The following is a 21,108-nucleotide window of genomic DNA, read 5'->3' on the forward strand; positions in this document are numbered from 1 at the left end:
AATATCGTATTTATAAATGTGACGGCAAAACTGTGTGTTAATTTATTGTTTGGCAGCATGACACAAAACCTTGTGCAGAAGGTGACCATCTCCCGAGTTAATTAAGTGATTAATTTGTTGCTAATTGGGAGGTGGTCACCAATATATAAGCCTGCTGCTCTCTGTTTTCCGGGTGGGTTGATCGGAGGAGTGTTGTGTGTGAGAGAGAGACGGGAGAAGGAAAGCAAAGCTAAACAAAACGAAACCGAAAGTAAAAACAAAACTGCTACAAGTGCTGGAAGCTCCAAACGGTATTTGTTTTTTTGGATTTTTGTGCCGCAGTGCGTTTTGCACCCCAGTTCCTACCTGTGTTTCAGTTCCTGCTTCTGGCCTGACGTCACTACCACTCAGCCACCCTGTCACACGTGGTGTCCAGCGTAGGATTGCCAGCGCCTCCTGGACTCGGAGCATGTACTAAAGGTGAAATTATTTTTTGGAGGATGTGAAGGAAGCAAAAGAAGCAGCAGCTGCAGGAGGTGTGATGGAAGGAACAGGGAAAGAGGAGGAGGTGGTCACGGGATCCAACCCGACGGGGACCACCGAACTGGGCAACACAACAGGAGCAGTGGAGGACTGAAGGGGCCCCCCTGTGTGTTGTGTGCAGAGAGCACGGTCATGAACGGGAGGACTGCCCCTATGAAGTCCCACACTTCTGGGAGGCCTATTCGGAAGGGACAGTGTCAGGTGCACCTGAATGGTTTTGGCTGCTGGTTTTTCCCATCAAAACCCAAGAGGGGGAAGCCCGACCGTCCTTCGCCCAAGTGGGAGGAGCCCGAACGTCCTACTCCAAAGGGAGGAGCCCGAGCGTCCAGCGCCCAGAAGGGGGGAGCCAGTGCGTCCACAGCTCAAGAGGGGGGAGCCGGTGCAGCCAAAGCTCAAGGGGGGGCGGGGGCAAGCGTCCACAGCCCAAGAATGGGAAGCCCACAGACCAGACTCAATCCACTGGTAGAGGAAGACTGCCTGTTGTTCCCACCTCCACCAGCAGAAGGAGATTACCTGCTGTTTCCACCTCCAAAGCTAAACAAAACGAAACCGAAAGTAAAAACAAAACTGCTACGAGTGCTGGAAGCTCCAGATCGTCTTTGTTTGTTTGGATTTTGTGTGCGAGACCTGTTTTTGTTTATCTTATTTATTTTTGCTCTGTGAGTAGTGTTTTCTTTTTGTTAAAATATTTTATTTATTTTTGTTAAATTAAACATAGCGCCGCAGTGCGCCTTGCACCGGAGTACTGCCTGTGTGTTTAAATTCCTGCTTCTGGCCTTGACGTCACCAATCTCAGCCGTCCTGTCACATACATGCATACGTTTTTTTTCTTTATATGGACATACCAACTAATCTGAGGGCCCTCTAGCATCGATTCCAAGAAAAGACTTCTGGAAAAAAGCAAGCACATCCTTCACACTGAACAGCTATGCTAATGATGTATTTTTTTTATATAAGCACAGAATTGCAAAACAAAAGTAAAAGCGTCAGAAATAAAAACATTCTGCTTTTCTCAATAACTTAAGTAAAGGAAATCCTTATCAAGATTCATCACAAGTGGTGAAAAGTTTTAAATCGCATTGTTGTTGCTGGTCTGTGGATACCTTTAATGAGCACAGCAAAATCTGATCAAACGGAACATTCTTGCACAGTCTCAGAAAATCCACAGTGCTGGGTCAGTCTTACCTAGCTGTTACTTCCCTTGCTGTATCCTATTTTATCCTAATTTACAGCTGTATCCATTTCCCACCTGGGAAAGCTATTTTCCACTGCTTGTGCTGAGGTGCACAGATGACTTCTGTTCCACCAGCAGAATGACTCAGAAATGCTGTCATTATAAACCCCTGCGCAAAAACAGCTTGTACTAATGCACAGAAACCTGATTGAGGGCAGTTACTGAAACAGCCTTTTACTGAGAACAGTCCCAAAACGTGGTCCTAGCAGTACAAACACAGCTAATGTTTTGGAACTGGACTGAAACATGTTTCTGTTATCTGCAGTTCAGATTCTCTAACATTGTGCAACATTAAACATTTGTCAAAGTGGAACAGAAATATCAGCATGCCTCTTTTCCATATTCTGCTATTGCAGTAGGGTTGTTGAATTTCAGCAATGATGGCCCAATACAGTGGACCTCAAGGATTTCTGTCCGCAGGCACGTGTATATTTCTCATAATGTCAACGCAATTACATCTTTGCTCACTAACTGCAAAATGTAAAGTAAAATGACATAATGAAATTATAATATCGTTTTGTCAGTTGGCACAAAAGCAGAGCCAGAGGGCACATAGCAGTAGATTGTAATGACTGGTTCCTCTGCTTGTATTTAAGTATTGTATCAGAGGGACAACACTGGTCTACGGGCACAAGTTGGCTCAGAGGCACAGCTGGGAATACTCTAGCTAACAAAATAATGCACCAAATCTTACCTACCATATATATTGTCATCATTTCATAGGTAAATTTAAGGAGAAGAAAATTGCATTAAAAGTTAAATGACATGTGTGCATCATTTAGAATTGGATGTTGGGAGAAATATTTGCCAAAATAATAACTGTCAGAAAGGCAAAGCTGACCTTTTCCAGGTGTTCTGCAGGGGGCTCAAGGCCTCAAGTGGACACAATATTTATTTTACCTTCATTAACCACACAGTCACATGTGATAATGTTTTTACTATAATTTACGATATTTTGTCACTCACTATCCAGACGAACAAGGAATTGATAAAGTGGGGTACATTTGACCTTGTGTAGAAGGGAGAGATGTTCTGTGTCTGAAACAACATTGCTGACATGCAAAGAAATTGCTAGTGTTAAAATATTGTTAAGAAAACAGAGAGCACACAAAGTTTAACTTCACACGCACACAGTTTTATGTAAGATATGTAAGAGAAAAGCCTGAGTCCTCTCCTGACGACACACCATCGCTGTACCCGAGCTTTCTCCCAGAAGATTAGGCAACTGATCATTATCTGATTTCTATTTATAACTAGGTGCTACATTATTGTGTCTAATGATAATGTTTAGGCTCTGTGTGTGTGTGTGTGTTTATGTAACTTTTGAATATTGCAATCAATAAAGGAAACTTGCAGTACTAACACATCAATTTCCCTAGATGCCATAGCACTGCAGAAGAGCCTTCGTGGTAGAATATGTATTTGTTTAGAAATGACTCATGCAGAGGTAGCTGAAATATGTGAAATATGTCCTTCGCATTGTTTGTTATTTCCAGTACTGGAACACCATGTGTTACCTTGTAACCCAAGGAAATAGATTACCTGAACAGATGCAGTTACCTTTGGTTTGCAACAACTTTTTTTCATAATATTTTCTGTTGAATATATCATTATGTATTTTTTGATCTCTCTCTGTAATTGGTACTGCTAACAACCCATTTTCATCAGCTAGAATCCTTGTGTTTTTAACTATGTTTTAATATGCACTGTTTAATTAAAAAAAAAAAAAATTGTGAATAATTATTTTTATTGATTTTTTTCTTTTCTTTTCCCCACCCTTTGGGAATAGGGAAATGGGGGAGACATTACAGTTTAAAAAAAAGTGTCACACAAATACAAAGAAAGACCATATGGAGAAAGACCACTGACTCAGCACTCATCATATAGCAATATCCTATAGGACAGCAGCATAGTAATGAGAAAAACACAGCAAAATAAACTGAGAAGGGAGCGGGGTTACACAAATTTAGAATGATAAAGAAGAGAGCCAGAGGGGGCACACTGCATGTCATAAATCTCAAGTTAACATCTGTATTCCCTCTCATTCATGGATTCCACTCCCTATCTACCACCAAATCTCCCCTTCCCTGCTTCCACCTCCCCAGCCTCCCTCCCCACCCCCCCAAATAATCGAACAATTGTCATTGTGAACCAGACTACCCTGATGGGGCTTGTCGGGAGCTAAACCATCTTGTAAACAACATGCATATAATCTAGTAACCCATGTATTTAATATTTAGGGAACTAATTAGAGTAGAGATTGTCACCAACTATAAAATTAATGCCAGAGATAGTAATAAAGATCGTGGAAAGTAACACAGCCACGTATCGAAATTATTAATAATGAACAGCAGTAGTATTCTTAATGGGGTTATCAAACCCTCTGCAGTGTAGCTACCCCTTTGAGGACCTTCCAGAATGACTAGATCAATGTCAAGATACAACAAGTCTAAATGTGCAGACCTGAAAGGTCACCAGTCACAGAAGGAGTAAGATGTTTCCTCTTCCATACCATGAAGGTACGAAAAGTAGTAATCCGGAGCAAAGTTAGTTGATGATGATTGGAGCAGATTTCCGAGCAGCATGGAGGAGTCGTCATCGATCAGTATAACGAAGGCACTTAAATATCATGGTGCTTGGTTTATTGGAATCCCGAGGGCCACCTCCGAATACGCGATGCACTCTATTTAACTCCAGAAAAGGGTGGCCTCAGAGGATTTCAGGGTCGGATACCAAGATGGAAATTTCTGCTGAAGAAAATGGATGGGGTCATCGCTTCTAGCCCTTTCAGGAAGCCCCACCAGTCTTACGTTACAGCGACAATTTCTGTCCTCAGGGTCCGCTATCTTACCCTGCATAGCTTTAAGATACGAGCGTTGGCGAAGATCAGCTCTGGTGATATCCTGCCTGGCAGTTAGCTTTCTCAAGGAGGAAGCAATATCAGCGACCTCCTGTTTAAGAGTGCCGAGGATAATAGCTGTTTCGGTTACGTTTTGAATCACCAGCCATAAAGCCGTGTTAATTGATTCCTGAACTGATCCATGGAAAGTGTGTGTAACCTCTGCCAGGCGGATGTCCCAATAATCGGGGGCCCAGTGACCTCTTCACACGTTATCCCTCCAGTGTGGCTTGAGGGGAAGCAATGGTTCCCGTGTGTGAAATAGCCATTTAAGAATGGCAAGTAGATAATTTTATATAGAAAATAATATAAGAATCATAAATTGTTTGATTTATAAATGAAAGTCGCAAAGTGGTTGCAGGAGTTCTGACAGCAAATCCCTTCTCACTCATTCCACAGGTTGTTAATACAAAGAACATTTGTGTCCTTAAAGACAATAGCAGAAGTGTACTTGTGTGTAATTATCTTCTTAGCTGGCACATACAACTTTTCTTTATTTATTTATTTATTTTTGCCCAACACAAATAATTAATATGAAGCTTGCAAGGCTTTCAGGCAGGAAATCTATAGTATCATTAATACAAGCTCCTAGTACATCATTCATTTATTGGTCAAATCTACAAGGCAATTACCAGCAAGTTTCCATCAAACTATAAGGTATATAAATCTACGTCGCAAACTCAGTCCTGCTTTCGAATTACCACCTCTCTCCCCAACCACTACCACCTCACTCCTAGCCTCATCTAGAGGGAGGGGAGTATACGATGCTTGTCTGCCTAATATTTTTTATTCACTGGAATGAACACGTCACAGATTTTATTCTTAGTTTTTTAACAGGCGGCACAGGGATGCTCCGAAGGATGAGGCTGTGCTCCAACTATTTATATTATAGGTTCTGCTGCTCGTTATTGAGCTATTATACTCTTAATCTGCCTTTACTGGCTTTGATCTAGCTTTGATATCTGACGTTTCAACTCTGCCTGTCCCATATACTCCTATTTCTGTCAATATGTAGATTAGCGTTTTCAAGAATTCAACTGCTCCTTGTGAAACATCAGTAATTTGTGCAGTCTTGGATACAGAAGCACTGCTTTTGATAATGTTTGTGCTGTAGGGCAGTTTAGCTGTTGCACATAACTAGGTACTTGTGTCTCTCACTTGCTGGGCACATAAATATGGTCAGATGAGGAAGACCACAGGTTTGCAACTGTTCAGGGGTTTGCACTGCACAAATATGATTGTGAAAACTTTCGATCTTAAAGCAGTAGAAGGCCACTTAACATTAAGCCAATTGGTCTAATTGATCTACTTTTTTAAGGCTGGTGACACTTGCTCTGACATTAGACATGATTTAGCATAAGCTTGCATTTCAGAATATGACGACATCTGTCCATCTGTCTGTTAATAAAACTTTATGGTGAAAAACAGTGTTCCTGTGATTTAGACTGTAGCAACCAAGTCATTACTATCTGCAAATGATTGCACATTCTATTGAAAAGATGTATAAACGTTTATTTACTTTATTAAAAAAGATTTAAATTGGACTGATTTCTATAAAGTCGGAACGGAATGTGCCAAGAGTCTAACCACTCGTCAATTAGGCACGTCTTATTTCACAGACAAAACATTACACTCGAAAAGGTTACACAGATTGAATGATCTACACAGTATATCAATGTGTTATGATCAAAGAGGCTGTATTATATAGGTGTTTGAATGATATGTTTATGTATTTAAATAACGCATCTGTTCCTTTACTATAGAAAAGTAATTCAAAAATATTTGTTAATGGGCTATGCTGGGGGGTGGCTTCATGCATTGGGACAGCTTGCTCGGATTTTTCAGTTTTTTATGGATGATTGGCATCCTGATTTTTGCATGACTCATTTGGTATTTGGTCCCCCATCGCACCCAATTATGAATCCCAGTTATGCATATGAAATTATTCAGAATGCTTTGTTTCCTCTAATTGGAATGGGGGCTGCATTGCATAGTAATCCCTAGTAACTGCAATACATTTATTTGACACCTTTTGATGTTACCCAAAGACTGCACCTGCACCTCCCACTGCTAGTCCTATCACGTCAAACATACGCAGAAAAGACCTCTGCCTATGATAGCAGCCTACCATTCACTACATCTTGCCAGCAGCTCATCTCTCTCTGTTAATTCACTATTCTGTACTAGCACTGCTGGCAGTTCAAAAGGAACAGGGCTTTACTGAGACTGTGTTTGGTTTCACTGCTCACATGTTACAATACATAGAAGGTAAGCATTTACATTCATCTTGTAGACAAAACAGAAAAGAATACTTAGGATAGTGTATCATGTATTGATGGATATGTATTATTCAGTTCAATCATGTTCTGAAATCAGTTGTTTGATAAGCACTCCGTGTTAGCGTTGATTATGTGTGTGATAATTTATTACTTGTTTCCAAATAATTTATGTTGGAGACATTTCTTGCATTGTGTATTTCCTGAATTGTATCTAGTAATTAGCAATACGTGGTATTGTTTTGAAATAACTAGTTACTGAAAGAAATTATTGAGCATATGTCTACCAATAGAACCTTAATTAATTGTATCAGGGCATCTAATTTCAATTGTACAGCATTCCAGCATCCTAGATTGCCCGCCACTGTTTAGTATTGACAGACTGAAAGATGTTATTGTACCATTTTTAAAGCTATGATTCAGATTGCACTGTTTGGAAGCTGGCGTTAAAGTGAATGAATTTGTATTCCCTGAAATGAAACTGTAGTTAAAAAAAAAAAAAAAAAAAAAAACATTTATCTTCAACACTGCTGAGTGTTCCATTGATATCAGACTTGTTTATGTATACCGAGCCTCCTTTTACAAATGTGCAATATGCATCACAAGGGAGAGCAATTGTAAATCACTAGAAGACATGTCCAATGTAACAGGCTTCTAGGATAGCCATTTCCAGTAGTTTACAACACTGGAATAGTTTTATTTTTAGTGACAAATGCCTCATTATTCTTAGTAATGTAACCCCCTACTCAGATTTAATCACAGACTGTCCTATCTTTATAAAGTGATCGTTAGTTTATTTTGAAAGTGCCTGTTTGTCATGTAGTTATAGTTGGTTAGAATTGGACAATCTTTTGGTTGTAGTTGATTAGAAATACATTACATAATAAATAAAACTATATTTGAATGTGATATGGTTTCAATTCAGAAGATGTTCTGTAAAGGTGTGTGACAGAGGTTTAGAAAATACTATTGGGGATACCATTATACTTTAATTCTAGTGTATTCCACTGAAAAATACATTAACAACCATAATGCCGTTATAGCTATCCTTCCTCCATAGTACACATCCATTGCATTAACACTACAGTGTCTCTGCATTGCTGTTGAAGATCGTTTGCTGAGGTACAGCAGACAAGCATGTGGGTGTTTTCTCTCAAGATGAGATCTACATAATAACAGTAACAGCAATGTCATTTGGAATGATATAAGCACACCCTTAATAAGTTGTCTTGACTTTCTTTTTCCAGTCAATGGGACTCCTGGCAGCCAGCTGTCTACCCCACGGTCTGGAAAGTCCCCAAGTCCATCACCTACCAGCCCGGGGAGCCTGCGCAAACACAGGGTAAGTGATATATTCAATCATGTCTTACAATCGCCTTAAAACCTAGAGCAGATTCTACTGTTGTTAACTTTCAGATTCTCTTTGGTGAAAGTCTTAGAATTGTCATGATAGCATCAATCTTGCAAAAGCAGGGGGTGGCATCACAATCTTAACATGCTTGGTATGCTGTCGCTTCAGGGCTAACCTCTCCTGTACTACCTCACTATTCCATATGCAATTGTACATCTCCATTGGTTTCTATTTTAAAGTGTTAGTTGTCGCCAGTACTACATTACCCAGTTTGACATTTATTTTATTATTTTTTTTAACTTATTTTATTATTTTGTCATTACTACCAGGGTATTGTGGAATCTGAGACTACAGCAATGTGGTAGAGATGGAATTGTATGTATAATAGTGTCTGTATATATATAGGTTTCTAGACTGCTGTTAAAGAAACCAACAGTTATTCCTGAAGTACATTAAGATACAGGCTGAAATTGGGTTGAACTAATTATGACAATTGCTAATTAATTGCAAATGGTGTTTTTTTCTTTGCCAAAACAAAAACAAAGCTGCAACAGTAAAGTAATCCTCATAGTTGCAGCCTCAGTCAGCCCAGTGTGTTATCTAGCTAACTAAAAGCACTGTATATTATATTAAAAGATCGATTACATAGATATTGAAGGAAAATGTTGGTTTAATTATTATATACGACACCGTGACATCTTGCAAACATGTAACAGGCAGAGACATTTCAGGTATTGAGTGAGTCATATGGACATGCCAACCCCAACACAGGTATTGTTTTCAGCAGTCAGGGAGTGGGAGGGGTAGTAAATGAAGTGCATTCCTTGACAGTGTTCTTGGTATGAGAGAGAGAGAGAGAGAGAGAGAGAGAGAGAGAGAGAGAGAGAGAGAGAGAGAGAGAGAGAGAGAGAGAGAGAGAGAGAGAGAGAGAGAGAGAGAGAGAGAGAGAGAGAGAGAGAGAGAGAGAGAGAGAGAGAGAGAGAGAGAGAGAGAGAGAGAGAGAGAGAGAGAGAGAGAGAGGTGTATCCTGCCATTCATTGATCCTAACAGCAGCACTGGTGTGGGCGGCCCAGACACAAAACACTCTCCTACATTGTTAGTCGACTCATTATCAGTGAAGAGCTTGCAGCAATAGCTGCCTACCTCCTTTCCAAACAATGATGGTGTTTGGCAAAGGATTGGAAATAAAGGTCAGAGTAGGAGTTTTACACCCCCTTCATAACAGTGGCCACATAGCTGTGTACTTTAGTGAGGAAGGAAAGGTATAGTCAGAATTCTTCTTCTTCTTCTTCTTCTTCTTCTTCTTCTTCTTCTTCTTCTTCTTCTTCTTCTTCTTCTTCTTCTTCTTCTTCTAATTAATATTAATATTATTTTTATTCAATTCCATCTACCTTCACCCCCATGGTTTATCATGTCATAAGAAACTTTCTCTGGAAATACAGCTGTGCTATTTGAAGTACGGTGTACATGTATTCCTTATGCTATAAGGTAAAATCAAATCCTCATATTTTTAGTGTTGATTGTTCCAAAGAAATTCTAACAAATGTATAGTACTGTGGCAGAATAATTTTAAACAAAAACACTGCTCACAGAGCAAAATAAAAGGTTGAACAAAAATAAATCTTGCACCACATAAAACAAAAACATAGGTCAGGCTGGGCAGTCGCCTTCACTGATCCTATAATCCTTTTACTGACTTTAATTTTTTTAATTTCTGTTTCGTTTTTGTCGCTCTCACTCACGTTCCACCTCCTTGAACACCACCCTGACCAGCAAAACCATCTCCGGATTAGCAATCAATTAAGCAATTAACCTGGAGATGGTTTTTTTAATATCTGTCTGGTCGAACACACAGTCTCACAAGCTGTCTGGCAGAGACAAACTAATAACACAGCCTCTGCCAGACCACACTTAATCTAAACAATACCTATCTTTTAAATAATAATACAATAAACACAACACATTTATTTACATGCGGGGCCCTGCCCCCTCTAATTATGTGTAGGGCTTTTCCCACTGTAGTAATTATTGATGCTTACAGATGTTATTGCCTGAGTACAAATATGTATATATATATTAGTTTGTAAACTTCTAATACTGTATCAGCTATAGACTAACAAAGGTTTGATAAAAAACCTATATTTAGGCGCGTGGTTTATTTAAGAAAATGTCACCAAAATGATAAGAACCAAGTAGATTTTGTTTTAGAGAAAAAAAGAGTGAACAAAACTACTGCAGTTCATCTTACAGGACCTGTACCTCCCTCTTTCTGCGGATGGTTTGGATTCAGTAGGAGACTCCACATAAAAAATAAATAAATAAAAAAAAAGAAAAACGGAAGTAATGTTGATGGTTTGTTTAATGACAAATGGTTGACGTGCTACAAGGCTAACAGCTCTAACCTGTATTAGTTTTCAGTATACACTAGCCAGCAAGGCTGTAGTTTCCTGTGTGGATGCTGTGCTTGTTATTAAGTACTAATGGTAATATTAAAAACCGTACAATTATCATTACGTTCAATTTAATGTCCTACTAACAGTAATTTTGCTATTCTGAATAGTTTGATTTTCAACACCACATTTCTTTGGTACTCAAGTATGATTTCTTTATTCAGTTTCACACTTGACGCTTATCCTTATGAAATCATTAACACTGTCCAGCCTTTTCAGTTCTCATTAATGACTTTTGACTGCAACAGGTTTCATAACTTTACTTTTGTCACTGTATTCATGCACTTAGAATTAGCTTGGTGGTTGCATTTTTGAGCAAGGATACTGAAAAACATTTGGTTCATTGTATGTCAAGCTATAAATGACCATTCATTCACCTGCAATTTGCTTGTAAGATTTGCATCACCATTTTAAAGTCTGGACAGATTTATTTTGTAAATTTGCCATTTTGCTTGCATCCTTTCTTCATTGTCCCTTGAATATATTTGTTCTTTTCCTGGTGTGCATCCATTTGCTTCTTCTCTCCATGTTGGTTTGCGTGCTGTGCTATCTTCTCAAGATGTCCCTTTGTTTGTTGTGTTTATTAAACATTCATTACTGGTAAAAGCAGCACACTGAAAACTGTGACAGCAAGTGCCTGAGTGAACTGAATTCATTCTGTCTACCCCTGCAGGCAGTGCATTGCCCCAAAAGGCATGCATTATACCTTCCAATACCCAGGATACATCACTGCACAAAACAATAATAAGCAACATTTTTCAAAATGTGTTCAAACATCTTTATTATTTTTCATTCCTAATTTCTTAGTTTGCTGCTTTCATTTTCTGCATCGACAATTATATGTCTATAAAAAAAATATTGGCATAATACGGCATCCTCTTATATTGCACAGTATTTCGTGTATGGCTACTATAGTAAAGCCATGAATCAGGCAGCAATAAGAAGTTTAATACAGTGTCCTATTTTGATTAATATACAATAGAATTTACGATGAATATCTAAAACAAATATGACTATATAAGAGTATACCATAGTTATCTTAAATGTTTTCATGACGTGCTCTTTAAACTTGTGTATTTGTTCATTTTTCATTTCAAATGTGATTGATTAAAGTTTCCTAAATGAACCAAGGTGCCAAGTCGGAGCACTTTAAAAGTAGAGCCTATAATTTACCTTTTAAAAGTTATGCTACACCTTGACCAAAATAAGGCCTCAGCATTAAACTGCTATATCAACTCAATGGATTTGTACCTGATAAAGAAGCACACTGGTAATATTGTATTACCATGGTACTGCAATAGATTACAGGTGTGTGTTGGTATTTCTTACCATTGTGGTACCAATGTTAAAATAAAATCAAACTGTTTGACTGTGGTACCATTCCTCCAACAGCTCACACAATTATTATCCCATTGCACTTGGTATGGAACTATTGCATTGCCATCATTGTGTCATTCCATTGCCATTGAAAAATATTTTAGGGAGTCCAGCACTGAATGCAGAGTTGAGATTTGATGTAATAACCATTTTAAGCTTAGACTCTGTACAGTTTATTTACAATTTATATATAATATTTGTTTATTTCCTGCTGAGCCTCGACCCATGCGTTTTGTGACTGTGGCCTGTTGTTTGCTGCCTTACTGGTCAAATCCCAAGCTTTCCAGCAGAGTGGCCATGTGGATGCATGGGATTCACTTGCATTGGGTCACTTAGTGTGAGCTAGTTACTAGTGTTTTGAGCCTACAGAGCAGCTTTCCTGGCCGATTACAGGCACTTAGGTCAGTGGTATCCTTTTTATGCTGGTGCTACCATGGAACCGCTTACATGGGTTGGACTATGTTGAATATAGTCATGAACTGATTTGAACAGTCAGCTTCAACAAATTATTTTAAAACGCTGTGCACTAGGAAAATGGAAGCCATTTTTATTGTAGTCTTTCCTAGTTGATTTCTAAATACCCAGCAGTCATAATTTGGTGTACTACCTGGTTCTGTCAAATGCCACTGAATCATGGTAAGCATCCATCTTATAATACGTCCTTAGGCTTAGGGTTTCAAGATTATCTGAATATTGAACAACTCTAAACTGAATGGTGCTGGGCACAGTTGAAGGCTGTCCTGAATCTTTGCTGCGCGAAGTACAATGTGACCCAGATATATACTTTAATTTGAAATAAATGCAGGATCGGTGTCAAGTATCTGCCCAGTTAAAACAATACAGTAGGTTGCTTTTTCTTTTTATCTCTATAAAAGTAATTGTATTATATGACTTTCAGAATTTGAAAACTGTAACTTCTTTAATGAATTTAGCGGTGATAAAAAAACTAAAAAAAACTATGCATTTCATATTATGTACATTTCATTGTGTTATTTAGTGGTCATATTTTACATTAAGTCATGTCATTTTTTTACCATAAATGTTTTGGCAATGTTTACGTTTTACACTGAACTGTCGTGTAATAAAGGCTAAATAATTTACCAGAGTTTGTGTATTAAGGTGCAACAAATCCAGTGTTTCTTGGTATTTTGGATTAATCTATTTCTTTATACCTGGTGACTCAGTCATTATCCCTTCCAACTATGTTCCTAAATTACACATTTTACTATCTCCTTCTATATTAGTCTGTTTTGCAATAGTCTATTTTAATATGAAGGTGTCCTTTTGGTTAAATTTTTCCATGAAAGCCACTTTAAAACCCAGCTCATATTTCCTTCCCTTGCTGCACCCATCTTAAATATTCGCCTACTTATCATACTTTAAATGTGTCACACCCTCTCCATCAGCTCCATTTGGGGTCATCAAGTTATAGAGGAGCTTGTGTCTGGGAATAGTAACCATGGAGAATAGAAGGTCATTTTCAAAGCCTTTTACACTAACATGTCAAAGCAGGTTGTTGGTGGTTACAAAAAACAAAACAAAAAAACTGAAGTGAAGTATTACACGTAAAGGCTGTTTTTCATAGATTTCCTAACTTTCTTTTTAAAAAAAGTGATTTGATTTCATATTTCACACACTCCTGTCATTTATTTGAGCGCAGGCGTTTTTCTGACAGAAATGTTGTAGTAAAGAACAGAGTGATCTCGTGAGACCCTCCCTGAGCTTCTCAAATGCCTCAAAGACCACATTCATTCAAGCAAAGAACCATTCATATATTTCATATATACAGTATAAAGGAATATACTAAATCAGTTCATGATTTCTTTAGCTACCTACAAATTCTACAAAACAGTCTACTTATTTCTGCATTTTAATTTGTGGAGAGTATTGATACAGTTCAAGTGAAATAAAAAATCCTCAAGTTTGGGACAGGAGTAAATCACTGTATTGCCTGCCTAGGTGCCACAAGCCTCTGTTGAGGAAAGTTCAATGTCCATACTAAGCTTTGCTTTGCTTAGTGACTGATAGCAAATGTGTTAGTAATTGCCTATTTGATTACAGTTTTGCAGCATCTCCTTTCACATTGGAATCACTCTCTGACTGGGTTAGAGCTATTCAGTGCCTCGTGACCTAGGTACTATAATAGCTTTGTTTGGTGATTGTGGAGGTTATGTTAATATGCTGTATTGAATACTGTTTCTCTAAGTTACAGAATAATACTGCCTATGAGCTGAATGTATCACAACATGATCAATTTCATGTAAACAATGTTAAACAAGCCAGATTCACATTCTGGGTCCAAAATGGTCACAACTGACATTGAAAGGCAAGTATGCACAGTCCCCCTTTTTTGTTTTTTGGAATAAATATTCTGCAATGAATATGCTATCAAGCCTAACTGAACCAGTGCTCTCCTATGCAAAGATATTACTAGAAATGCAGGATCAAATGGTTTCCATGGAAACAATATTTTACCTCCCCCAGTGACAGTAAAACGCTGTTGAATGTGAACTAGAGCAAGGACATGAAATTATGTAATGTAATAAACCAGATTTGTGTTGTAGAAAAAACTGTTGCACTTAATCATCATCTGCATTCTGTCTGTCAAATAAAAAGCATGTGCAAAAGCATATTGTACATTGGCCCACACAGTCTCAAGAACTTCAGCGCTGTGGCCTTCATTCAAGAATGCACCACATTTACCACAGTCCTGAATTTGGCAGGTTCTCAGTCTTTTCAACAGTTTAATATAAAAAAATATATACGTACCAAGTACTGCAGGTTCTGACACAGTGCCAGACGATACCACGTGTGGTATTGTTACCCCTAATAGGGAACTGTTGCATTGACATTGTAACACCACAGAATTTCCATTGAAGAGCATTACGTAAAGGTTAACCCTGTTTATTGAAGCTGTTTCAAAGTAAGAAACAAGCTGGACACAAATTGGTTCAAATTGCACACTGGGGTAAAACGCTTTGACAGTGACGCTGTCTTTGGAGTCATGGGTGCCCACTCACTCTACATTGAGAATCAATCATTCTCCCAAAGTTCTTGCAATAAAGGGGTGAGGATAGTCCTTTGAAAGCATGCTTCATCAAGAACAGTTTCCACCAGGTTCTGGACAATAAAAACAAGGTCCAGGGGCTTGACAGGATACTGATTCAGAGTTTGCTTAAAGTTATAGATGCAGAGTATGAACTGACCTTCTTGTAAAAGACAAGAGAGAATGTAATATGATACATGGCCTACTTAAAACCAGCTAATACATACAGGCGAGTTAAAGAAAAGGCACAAATACCCACATATATATATAGTTTTTTAATTCAGTCATCGTCAATGTTTTTTTAACCCTGGTTTTCTCCCCAATTTGGAATGCCCAATTGTTATTTTTATCCCAGTTCACAACAGCAACCCCTGAAACATGCTCCTGCCAAGCTGTCATTTTTCACACTGTGGATCCACAGTGAGGCCACCAGACCTATAGTGCCAGAGGACAACTCAGATCTGGTGGCTCCACTGCAGAACCACAGGCGCCCTATTGTCCACAGGGGTTGCTGGTTTGCGGTGAAGCTGTGGATTCCCCTGCTGATCTAAGCCCTCCCTACTTGGGTGGTGCTTGGCCAGTTGTGCGCTGCCCCCTAGGAACCCCTGGTCACGGTTGGCAGTGACATAGCCTGGATTTGAACCTGCGATATAGATCACATCCTGCACTCCATGCAGAGTGCCTTTATTGCATGCGCCACTCGGGAGCCTGTTATTAGAACATTTGTTAACAGTACTGTAGTTAACCTGTAGTTAATGTTCTTCCTCTCAAATTCCCCTGTATACTGTAGGTCTACCTTACTTCATTGACGTTGCTCCTGATTTAATAACGAAAGCAGCTGGTCCCCACTGAAAGCATTTTTACAATGTTTCCAAAAGTTTGCTGTGTAATATGGTTTTACACTCGTTTCAAAGAATACTCTCAATTCCCGAAGAGCCTGGAGGGACCTGAATCATTTATCTGAAGAATGAAAGCAATGATAAACAGTAAAACAGCACCTGTATAATTATACAACAGGGACAACACTGCCTAATTAAATTTTATCAGGATAACTGATGGCAAAAGTTCAAATAGGGATAATTTTCCTTTTCTGTTCATGTTGCTAGGCAACAGTCTGTAATGGCACTTCTAACAATTTAAAAGTTATCCTTTATTTAAAATTTCTGACAGCCCCGCAGTTCAGTCTCAGAAGATGACTGTTTCTGTTACTTCCTCATAAGTGGAAGGACATATTTTGCATTTTTTGACTCGGTAAATAAAGCTCTTCAGAAAATATAAAGTTATCTATTTTTGAATTCCATTACCTTAAAAACCATCACTTGTATGCAAATTGCTGTAATATTGTATACCTGTACACATATATCAAAGTCAATTCCTGGCAGCGTTGTGTACAAGTTTTACCAAACAAAACATTTACTTCTAGTACAAAATCATAGCACGTGTTGAAGATCATGTGATAGTGGGTAGCTGATTTCTCGAGAATAAGACATAAAAATGGCAGCCATAAATCAATGATCACATTCTGTTTTTCAATAATATCCAAACCTACGTTTGGAAAGCCACCGCTGTCACACTACATATCCCTACTTATGAAGCTGAAAATATCTTTCAGCTCAGACAGTTTAGTTTTGAGATGGTGTGTTTACTTTGGCCGTTTTTAGGACTGCTCTGGGCCATCTCAGGTCTTTTTTCTGCAGTGTAAACGCACGCGACCGACTCTCAGCTGTTCTAAAAGTGGGCAACTAAAGACGTGGCTCAGCACCAGCTTAGATGCGTCCAAAAAACCCACCCGACTTTAGGACGGTTCTTGCACGATGTGAGTGCCGCTTGGCTCCTCCCCCATGGAATCTAAACAGAAAGAAAGACCTGTACAACCCCCTCTGAACTTTTTGATTGTAGTTGATCTTTTACACAATTGTATTTTACATGTTAGTTTCTAAGTTTTAAATATAGATTGTTTAAATAATTTGTGGTCCCTGTCATTTAGTTTTTTAAAAAAGAAACTATATGTTTTTAGTAATTACAAACAATTTAGATAGTGTACTAATATAACATTATTATTATTATTATTATTATTATTATTATTATTATTATTATTATTATTATTATTATTATTAGTAGTAGTAGTAGTAGTAGTAGTATTTATTCATTTGTAGTAATAGTATTTGTAACAAGGCTAATTTGAAAAAATAAAATTTGTTATCTGCAATTGTATACAGTAAATGTTTTTTCTCCAGTATTCCCGTGGCTGCTTAGCCTATTTTAACTAAAAATAAAGTACTGTATATGTTCAAGGTGAGATAATATTGGTGAAGAAACAGAATAGAGTTCTTTTGAAAGCAAAAAGGTATTTATTATTACAGTAATAAACAGCAAATTTACTTATCTTACTCAAGGTGAAATCCTTCACATAACAAATGGGTCATGAACCGCTATGCTGTGTCAAACGCTGTCTGAACGAATAACCTTTTTTCTCGTAGACAGCAAGTATGTATTTTTTAAGAAGAGTCCCTGCAATATGAACACAACACTGTTGTTTGTTTGTAATACCACTCTGCCTCTTTCGCCTTTATAGTTTGGAAAACTAGTCATCCCTTCAGTGGTCCCTTTAGATGGTATGCATGCGCATTCAGACCTAAGCCAGCTCAGGGCACAATGCTACGTGAAAAATGATAAGAATCTCCGCGATCAGTTGGACGACTTATGTCCAAGGTGGCAGTGTAAATGCAACAAGAGAAGAAGGTCCCTTAGAAAAAACAACCCTTCTTACTTAGTAATGGATGTCACTTCAAAGGCTTGTCTCTGAGTTTGAACAACACCAAGATTTCCTAATACTCAGCATGCACAGTGTAATTAAAGGCACCTGCCAAATCAAAGACATTGCATCTTTTTAAGTAGGCTCATGTTTAAATTCTGGTAAGAACTCATCTTTGGGTTGCAATTAAAGTTTGTAATTAAAAAAACAGAAACAGTTTTTTTTTTTTTTTTTTTTAATATTTCTTTTGTACATTTAACTCGTGGTCGCTCACCTGTCCCACAGTTTTAGTAAAGAAGTGGAAGGACGGCACACTCAAACATGTGTGGACCAACATGGAATGGAATTGGAAAAACTGAAAAGCTAAACTCAGCAGTAATACAGGAAGGTGTGAAATGATATAGAATCAACCATAATACTGCAACTTTAAAACAAAATAAGTGATGGGCCTTGGAAATAATGTTTTTTCGACCACCCAGTAAAATCTCTCTCTCTCTCTCTCTCTCTCTCTCTCCTTCTTTCCATTCCATCTGCCTAAATTTACCCAGAGTTCTCAGCACAGCGGTTCCTCAATATCTTTAGCATCTACGAAGGTCTGTAGCTCAATGGATGAAAACGATGGACCAGGGAGTGAAGGTAAGGCAACCAGATATGCATCTGCAGTCTTTCTTTTCCCCTGATCGGATCAACAGTATCATCTATGAGTCAGTTTCAAGTCACAGGGGAGAGTAACAGTAAGGAGATATTGATGTTCAAGATCAGATTGACCGGTCATTGTTCTCCACATGGAAGAGTCAGAATGTATCTAAAGAAAAAAGAGAAATATTTATTACAAAGTATAGATTGCAGACTAACTTTAACCCTTATGTGGCAATTTGTTCAAAGATGGAATAAATTCACAGCCCTTGTGGTGGTATTGAATCGTAACATTATCTGTGCTTTCTCCAGTAGAAGTGATGGAGGAAGGTCCCCAAGTTCCAGCCTCGATTGCAGAGAGATACAAGGTGGGAAGGACAATAGGAGATGGCAATTTCGCAATAGTACGAGAATGTGTAGAGAGGTGAGTTTGAAAGGAAATTGTAAGGCCTGTAGAAGTTCTGAGGAGGTACAACATTTTCATTCCCAGATACTAATCACCCCTGTAATTCATGCCTACCTTGGTGGGACCGAATTTTAATCGTGCTGTTCTTTATTACCCCTCCCTGCCAGAAACATTGTAGGGATGTCTTCTAGAAATTGAATTAAAAAGAGCAAGTACTTTTTAAAACCAGGAACTGGATGTTTTTGACTGTGATTGTAATAAAAGCTAACAGGTTCCTGCTCCAACTGCATTTCATAAAACTGCTCAGTGAGGTTTGGAAACTTCAATTCTGTGCCTCTTTGATAACTCAAGATGACATGTGCTTGCACTGATGTCAATTTACCATGGCCAAGTGTGTCGGAAGGGTCTGAGGTTAACAGCTACCAAGCCACTACCAAGCCCCCTAGTCCTTAGATATTTCTGATTCATTGTTTAATTACATTTCAAGTTAATAGGGTAGATTTATTCAAAAAAGTTTCATTATTGAAAAAAGTTCAAATATATATAATGTATTTTTAAACATATAATTTATTTAATTTGTTTAACAGGTCAACTGGCAGAGAATATGCTTTGAAAATTATCAACAAAAGCAAGTGCAGAGGCAAAGTAAGTCGATTAAAATGCACTCTATATCCATTGTGGCACATTCACTTTATTAGTTAAATATGTACTTGTTTTAAACCTGTACTTTAACCCTTTGTTCAATATTGTAACCATGGTAACTGGTCCTGTAGTGCTACCCAATGAGTTTCAGTCTTTGTTTGTGACAGGTTTATGCTTAAGTCCCTTAAATCAATATTGTTCTAAAAATTGTTCTTTCTGGTTTGTGACAGGAACACATGATACAAAATGAAGTTTCTATTCTCAGAAGGGTAAAACATCCAAATATTGTTCTATTAATTGAGGAGATGGACACATACACTGAGCTTTACCTCGTCATGGAACTTGTCAAGGTGAGTATTCCATAACACACCATTCATTTTGCATTGCTATTTACCTCATTGGTCGTCCTAAAAATAGTTAGGGTCATGAAAGTTAGTTTCAAGCAGCCTAATGCCATCTAATATCCTATAAGAATTTTTTTTCCTATTGTACTGTGCTATTTAGCACATTTCATTCAACTTTCTGAAACAAAATGTGTTAATTCTAAAGGGTGCAAAACTTTTGGCCATAGCTGTAGATGTACATAAACACAGATCATCAGTTTCACCTTTAGGTCTGCACTTCTCGTGAGGGAGTTGATTTGATGTCTCTCTTTCCTCAGGGAGGCGATCTCTTCGATGCCATTACTTCCACTAACAAATACACAGAGCGAGATGCCAGTGGAATGCTGTACAATCTGGTCAGCGCAATCAAATACCTGCACAGCCTTAACATTGTCCACAGAGACATCAAACCTGAAAACCTTCTGGTAAGTACTGGGTTGCTCATTAAAACAAAAAGTTCTAGCCAATTGTTAAACAAATTGCCATCTGGACTACAAGCAATTTGTCTTCTCTTCTTCCAGGACATAAACTGCATTATTGCATAACAGTATCATTTTTGCTTTATCTGTTCCGCTGTGCTGGGTGGGCAAGTTTGATGCCAGCTGCAAACACAGAGCTGCCTATTTCTGATTCGAAATGCTCCGTGTAGCTGGCGCCTAGGAGTTTGTGCTTATTCACTGTCTCCTTAGCAACAGTAATACAGAGCCTTCTGAAATGCTTTAATCTGGATTGTCTAACTTGCTGTATTCATTATAAAGCCACATTAGGAAGCTTGAGTTTTGAGTTCACACAAAGGGCAGATGCTAAAAATGATTCCAATTTTTGTTTGCTTTTAGTCCTATGGAATGGCTGTGACTGAGTTATTATATTACACGCAACAACGTAAAATGCAATGCATATTTAAATCGGCAGTATATGGAAATCAGTGTATTTATGTGAAGATTAAAGTGTATGTCAAATACAGTAGAGTGGATTTTCTCACGTTCCATTGGCTCCCACATTTTACTGTGCAATCACACACACATCAAATCATATTGCAGAGGCAGGGAGGAAACAATACACTTCTCCAATATGACTGGATAGGACACGTGAATAAACGCATGAGACCAGGTCATGTGAACACAATCCCTG

The 21,108-nt window shown here is 38.2% G+C and overlaps 1 protein-coding gene across 6 annotated transcripts in view; it reads left to right on the forward strand.

Annotated features, from left to right (window-relative positions):
* Positions 1-21,108, forward strand: part of dclk1a (doublecortin-like kinase 1a) — a 94,794-nt gene that overhangs the window by 64,132 nt on the left and 9,554 nt on the right. For 3 of the 6 annotated variants that reach the window (XM_041260294.1, XM_041260296.1, XM_041260297.1), the window contains 6 exons: positions 8,179-8,273; positions 18,459-18,546; positions 18,859-18,970; positions 19,540-19,597; positions 19,825-19,944; positions 20,256-20,402. In XM_041260294.1, the coding sequence (XP_041116228.1) occupies positions 8,179-8,273; positions 18,459-18,546; positions 18,859-18,970; positions 19,540-19,597; positions 19,825-19,944; positions 20,256-20,402 (620 nt within the window). Of the gene's footprint in view, positions 1-6,789; positions 6,924-8,178; positions 8,274-18,458; positions 18,547-18,858; positions 18,971-19,539; positions 19,598-19,824; positions 19,945-20,255; positions 20,403-21,108 lie in introns of those variants that run through there. The other 3 variants (XM_041260298.1, XM_041260299.1, XM_041260295.1) reach the window with 2 other exon arrangements.

The sequence above is a fragment of the Polyodon spathula genome, chromosome 9 (genome assembly GCF_017654505.1).
Source record: "Polyodon spathula isolate WHYD16114869_AA chromosome 9, ASM1765450v1, whole genome shotgun sequence".
NCBI classification, from domain to species: Eukaryota; Metazoa; Chordata; class Actinopteri; order Acipenseriformes; family Polyodontidae; genus Polyodon; species Polyodon spathula.